The 6,748-nt window shown below is 40.2% G+C and overlaps 1 protein-coding gene across 2 annotated transcripts in view; it reads left to right on the forward strand.

The window, feature by feature from the left end:
- The window catches only part of PROX1 (prospero homeobox 1), a 44,469-nt gene extending 39,391 nt beyond the window's left edge, over positions 1 to 5,078 (forward strand). The window contains exon 5 of one of the 2 annotated variants that reach the window (XM_010221336.2): positions 3,843 to 5,078. In XM_010221336.2, coding sequence (XP_010219638.1) covers positions 3,843 to 4,031 — 189 coding nt within the window. In that variant the 3' untranslated portion in view covers positions 4,032 to 5,078. The remainder of the gene's footprint in view (positions 1 to 3,842) is intronic. The other variant, XM_010221352.2, reaches the window with a different exon arrangement.
- Positions 5,079 to 6,748: the final 1,670 nt, after the last annotated feature.

The following is a 6,748-nucleotide window of genomic DNA, read 5'->3' on the forward strand; positions in this document are numbered from 1 at the left end:
CTCGGGGAGGGGAGGGGATGAGGGGAACAGGAGGGAAGGGAGAGAAAGTCTTTGCTGCACAGCCCCAAAAATAAATTCGTTAATTGATAAAAGGTACAAGACAACCTGATAACGATGAAAGCAGTGAAGGGCCGCTGATCGGCCACCAACCTGAGACATGCATCTACTTCCAGTAGATGCACCCTCCTTCTCAGCGGTGATTTTTAAAGTCCGTGCATGCCATTAGAAAAAGAAGCATGATCCTCTTTGTTGGCTTAAAATCAGTGTGGCTTCACTGATTCCGCTCCAGCAATGCTGGCTTAGGCTTGCTGAGGATCTGCCCTTACCTTTTTGATAACCGCTGCCCTTTTTTGAAATGTTTTCCTCAAAAAGAAATTGAACAAGTTTTTTTAAAGAATATCTCTGTCTGCAGCTGCTTATGTCACTGAACGAAGGAAATGCAAGCTAGTCTGACTTAGCTCCAACTCATGAGCCATTGGAGCTATACTTTTACTTGTATACAAATAGCTCATACTGAATATTTCTAATGAAGCAGCCCTGCAGTGCTAACCCAAATGTTTCAGTATGGTTCTTGAACACACAAACCCCGGAGTGAAATAGCCTAGATTTGTTGTTCAAGCCAAGAAAAATGGCAAGACATAAATAGACAAGCAAATGAGAGTTTTAATTCCCTCACAGGTTTTCCTGGGCCAGATGCACACCAGGTGTAAAATCAGCGTAACTTCACCGGCGCTGGTAGAGCCCTGCTGATTTACACTAGGCCAGAAGTTTTGGCCTGTGACTTTTTCCTTGGCAGCCGAGCTAAGTTATAGTTGACAAAGAGCATGCAGCAAAGTGGGATTTCTTTCTAGAGCAGTCGCACGGAGAGGCTTTAGTGCGAAACCCACCCTAGCTTCCCCCTCCACAGACCTCATTGTCTTTCTTCCTGCTGAATGTACAGTATGATTCTTTGATTGACTGCTGCCACCTGATGCTAAGAAAAATGCCCTGGGTTCATGCTGGGGATTGTTGGTTCTATTAAAAGCAACGTAGATGGAGTTTATTTGTCACTGAAGCATTTTCTGCAGATGTTTCTACTTCAGAGATGTTCAGTCAGTTAGGTGTAAAGATGCGCTGAATAGGTCACCATCACTTAGGGTCAGGGAAATGCTACCCCCCAGACACAGAATTAACATAGCTGACTGATAATTGCCTACTGAAAAATCTAACTACCCATCCAGTTAAATACCTATTTTCAGACTCTGGACTTTGCTAGTATTGTCCTTCTTTCTTCTTCTTTAGAACACACACACTGTACGGTTTCTCTTTCTAGAAAGGAAAAATGTTGTCCCGACATACTGTCCTGTGGGGATTAATCACAGTGCTATTCACATTACAACATGCAAAGTAACATGTGTAATCCAGTTTGACATGAAAAATTACTAATAACATCCCAAAAGGAATGAGTTATGAATGGCTCTGATGCGAGGGTCTTTGGGAACTCGGCATTATGAGGAGGTCTCTGCAAAGCCCCCTCGGGGCTGAGTTCGCTGCTGTGTTTGTGAGAGGATCTCTGCGTGCTACAGAGTTTGGAGGGGTCTGGCCCTGAAAATGGGACTGCCGGTACATTGAAATCAGATCTTAAAAGCTAGTTCCTAGACTATAGAAGCCAAGCCTATATTTCTTCAAAGAGAGGGGAGACCTGGAAGCTCCAGGGTTTCATACTCTGTGGAAAAGCAAGATTTCCTATTTGGAAAACTTTAATATTTCAATGGCCCAAAGTCCAAACTTATAACCAGATTGTTATGTCCATGCTTAAAAGTTGTCACAAGTGTAATGTGTGAAGGAAGAGTCCTCCAGTGTGGGAAGAGGCAGGACTTTATGCACTCAGACTTTATGCTTCTCATGGAAGTGGTTGTAATTGCCAGCCTCCCTTCTCCCATAGTTTGGGAAGGAAGAAAGGCCTCCAATGTTGCTCCTCTGAAGCAGATACCAAAATTGAAAGCCTTCTTCCCAAGCTCAAGGGCAAAACACAGCAGTTTGTGCCCTTTTAAGCCGGCAGAAATATGCACATTAATTATCTAATATATTTCTTGCTTTCTAGTACCATTTAGTTAATGACTCCTTACCTTTCAAGCAAAACCAAATGCTGTCAGCAGCAAATGGGTGGTTCTTTGAACTGCATGAACAGGAAAGTGCATGCTGTTTTTCAGCAATGAAAAAGAGACAAGCAAGGAATCTTTTCAAGATACCTTAGTGAGTGCCCAAGTACTACAGTGATTATTTGAAGTCTTAAGTTATGTCTTTGAGCTGGCATAACTGAAAGGCAATAGTTGTTTTCTTCCCTCATAATCATTGCTGCAATGAGATGTCTGGAGAAATGCTTTTTGTGTGGCAATCTGTCAAAAGGCAGCCTGTCTTTGGGAGGAGAGACAAACGTGTGGAGCCAGATTCCACTCTTGGAGGCACACAGGGAACTTCCGCAAGCTTCAGAGCTTCTGGAAACAGAGTTTGTCAGCTGACATCAAGGGGAGCTGACCTCACGGTTAGCTGATGTCCAGCAGACTGCTAGTGTCTCCCCAGTGTGATAGGTGAGTTGGGCTCCAGGGCTTCACGGTGCCAGGGTGAACAGCCGTGCGTTTTGAAAGTGAAGAACTAGGGTCTAAAACACAGGACAATGTGTGGGCCCTGGTCTTGCAGTGTGATGTGCATCCAATAAGCGAGTGAGATCCACCCAGATCCAGGCTGGTGTAAATGCAGGTCGGAGAGCTCCCCTTGCCAGGTGTACCGTGAGTGGGCAAATAGCAGTGAGGGATTACTTGCTATTATAAGCCTGTTGGCCAGTGGCCGGCCATGTATTAGCAGTTCTTGAGCTATGAAGCCACATCTCCATAATAAAAATGGAAAATATTACCTTTATGGAGATGACATCAACCTTGCAACTGACCTGTGGTTCCTTGTAGGGTTTGCTTTTAAGTCTTTTAGGGAAGAGACTAAGGAGGCGCTGATGATGTCTGAGACAGCTATTTAAGAGGAATTGCCTAAGTACAGAGATAAATATGCTTTTTAATGTGCAACTGTAATCCTGGGACTTCTGAGGATGATGTTCCCTTGCTCATTGGCCATTTGATTTACCTATGCAATGACAGAGACTTTAGAAAACCCAGACGAGTTTGACACATCCCAGTACCGTAGCCACTCTAAGCACAAGGCACCCGTTGAAGAGGTTGGATTTTTATCTGTTGGTGTCTGAAAAAAAAGGGAAGCCCTTAGTGTCTCCCAAGAAAGATATCTTCAGGGAGTCTCATGCACAAAACAGCCACAGAACCAAACTATTAGCCTTGATTGCTAGCTTGTTTTAAGCGACGAACAACCATCCACAGATACCCTATTTCTTTGATAGCTTTCAGCCCTGGTTCTGACCAAAGTTAAACACAGAGGTACTGAGAGCTTTCCATGCGTGCAAAACTTTGTATTATTCCCACACAGAAAGGAGAACATAGCCGTAACATTACGGGTGAAATATCAAGCAGAGGTTTCTCTCCTTAAAGACAATTGCGTTTCTTTCCCCTCCTGCTAATTATATCCTATAAATCCCCCACTATCCGAACTCAGACAGTAACATTTTGTTACCTACCTTCTGTCAGTAGACTTTGCAAAGATCTCTAACACATGTTATAAAAGTTATTGCTATAGTACTATATATAACAGCTTTGCATAAGAGAATAGAAGGCTGCCGCATTTAGAAAATGCAGGTGCTATGTAAGCCCCTTTCTGAAAGAAAGAACTTAGCTCAGTTTCCTTTGAAGAACCAGAGACTTGAAATTGAAAACTGTATTAATGCCATTGTCTCCTTGTATCAGCAGGTTCCAGAGAGATTCCTGGAAGTGGCTCAGATCACGTTACGGGAGTTTTTCAATGCCATTATCGCAGGCAAAGATGTTGATCCTTCCTGGAAGAAGGCCATATACAAGGTCATCTGTAAGCTGGACAGTGAGGTCCCCGAGATTTTCAAATCCCCAAACTGCCTACAAGAGCTTCTTCATGAGTAGAGAGTTCAGCGGCTATTTACGAATGTATGAAAGTAGCAGTCCCCTTCCGATGCCCAAGTCATGTGTGTCTCTAATAATTTCATATATATGTATATCACATACATATATATGTATATGAAATTAGACTGTGATCCCTCCTGGGTTTATCTTTAAGTTGTTGTTCAGTTCCAAGGGGATAGTTATTATACTTCAGCCTTCGGTTTACTTTTGCCCAAGACCCTTAACATTTGGAGAATAAATGGGTTAATTTTCAGGGAGAAGAATTTGGAAGCGTGTAAAAGCCTGTCTTAGCAAGTTAGGGCATTATGTTTTAAAATGCTTTGTCAAATTTATTGTGTGCTACAAAGTGGCATTTTGTCTTAGTGAGACTAATGTCATGGCACAATACTACAGACAATGAAGTTTATATTATGTTTATACTGCTAAAGGTCTGAACTCTGTGGAGTCACTTCATAAGCTTGGAGTTTTTTTATTTTATATACTTTTTAACCAATAAGTAGATTTTGTTTTATAGTTCAAAAAAAAAAAAAAACCTACAACATCTATTTTAGGTACTCACTCAAAGAAGTGAGTACCCAAAAAAGCAAAGCTTGTTCTTCATGCTTTCCATACGGGAACGGTGAATACCCTGCACCAGTAATCAACATGCCAGGTTGCTGTTTTTCTAAATTGCGGCAAGGCAAGTTTGCACAAATCCAATACTATTCTTGCAGGGTAAGGCCAGTAAATCATGCACAATATTGGATCAACCACAGTAATTTTATAACATGGTCAGCTTGTTAAAACGGAAGCATTTCACTCTCCATAGAGTAAAAATGAAACCTTCAGCATACTAAATTGCCATGTCTTGGTCTTACTTTAATGGCATTGGTCCCTAAATTGATTCTTTTTTCAGTTCGTTTTACTCCCCAAAATCCCCTTTCCATTACATGAAGTTGTCTGTCTGTATTCAACATTTGTCCTGAGAAGCACTTTTTGAATGATCTTATTTATAGTAGAAGAAGGCATTTTAGCCTCACAGTGCTGAGGCAAAGGAAAAAAAGAAAAGGATAGTTGTTTGTAGCTGTAAAATATAATTAGTCTTTTCCTAATCGGAAGTATAAAAATTACGTTTTCATAAAAATCTAATCAAGTATATACAAAAATTGCAGTGTCCTCCTGGCTATGCAGGGTACAGATAGCCAAATTGGATTTTTAAATTACCGTAAGTGCAGCTTTTTAAAACAACCTACTTGAGCAATGTGCTGCACTTGTCTTCTGAGGCTGGAGCTAGTCTTGACCAAAATCTGAGTCACAGTGTGAAGTACACGATGGATCTGGGTTCGCCTGAATGCTATTCCATGCTATTCCATGCTATGTCACCTTAAGGAAGGACAGCTCGCTGCTAGTTCTTGCGCTGTCTTCAAAGGCTCTCCTTTCCGCACGTTTTCAGAAAGGTATCGTCTCCAAAAGTTTTGGGGGAAGGTTGAATATGTTATGGCACGCTGTATTTGTCATTTTCTCTGTCGTCTTTTGTACAGATGCAGTAAGAATTTATTGTTATCATCAATAGTATTTTCCCCTACCTAATTCAAGCTGAATCTAGAGAAAGTTCCTAATTAGCTGAGAGTTATGTTTAGACCATCTAGGATATTGATATCTTATTTCTTTATTTCTAAATTGCATTTTGACTTTGGAGAGTGAAAGTTTACCCACGTGACTAAAGAGCTGACCTGATCATTGCAATTTCACTTCATTTACAAATACTGCTGATAGACAGAAATGTATGAAAGCAATTATTGTCAGCAGAAAGCCTTAAAAACCTGCTGACTTCAAATTAAACAGCACAATCCTGCGATTCCCTGTCATTTTTTTCAAGCACTGGCAGTATCTGTAGAGTATAGGCAATGCGGACAATAGTATGGGATGAAGTGCCAACATTTTCACTATGCATTAAAAACAAAGCAAATCTTCTTGATCCTAAAATCCCTGAGAGTACCTAATACTGTGCATATCCTCACAGTAGACGGGACCTTTTTCTTTTCTTTTCTTTTCTTTTCTTTTCTTTTCTTTTCTTTTCTTTTCTTTTCTTTTCTTTTCTTTTCTTTTCTTTTCTTTTCTTTTCTTTTCTTTTCTTTTCTTTTCTTTTCTTTTCTCTTTTCTTTTTCTCTTTTCTTTTTCTCTTTTCTTTTTCTCTTTTCTTTTTCTCTTTTCTTTTTCTCTTTTCTTTTTCCCTTTCCTTTTTTCCTTTCCTTTTTTCCTTTCCTTTCCTTTCCTTTCCTTTCCTTTCCTTTCCTTTCCTTTCCTTTCCTTTCCTTTCCTTTCCTTTCCTTTCCTTTCCTTTCCTTTCCTTTCCTTTCCTTTCCTTTCCTTTCCTTTCCTTTCCTTTCCTTTCCTTTCCTTTCCCTTTCTTTTTTTTCCTCTGTTTTTTTCCTTTCTCTCATGCTTTGGTAAACATTACACTTCATAAAGATGTAACTCCAATGAAATCTGAGTAACAAAGGTTTAAAATGGTGTTCATGCACTTTTTTTTCTTTTATTTCTTGATTTATGGGAAGAAGTGGCATAAAACGCTCAAGTTTTAATACAATAAGTTCCTCATTGGCATACCATCAGATGCAAAATATAACACTGCATTGTCACCTTGGACATAAGAAAGCAAAGCCATACTTTAGTCATACTATGTGGACATACTACTAGCTATCATCTTGATCTGTGATTTTACCATTACTTTTATT

This window comes from Tinamus guttatus, unplaced genomic scaffold (assembly GCF_059628265.1).
Source record: "Tinamus guttatus ecotype Peru unplaced genomic scaffold, ASM5962826v1 Tinamus_guttatus_pri_ptg000033l, whole genome shotgun sequence".
NCBI lineage: Eukaryota > Metazoa > Chordata > Aves > Tinamiformes > Tinamidae > Tinamus > Tinamus guttatus.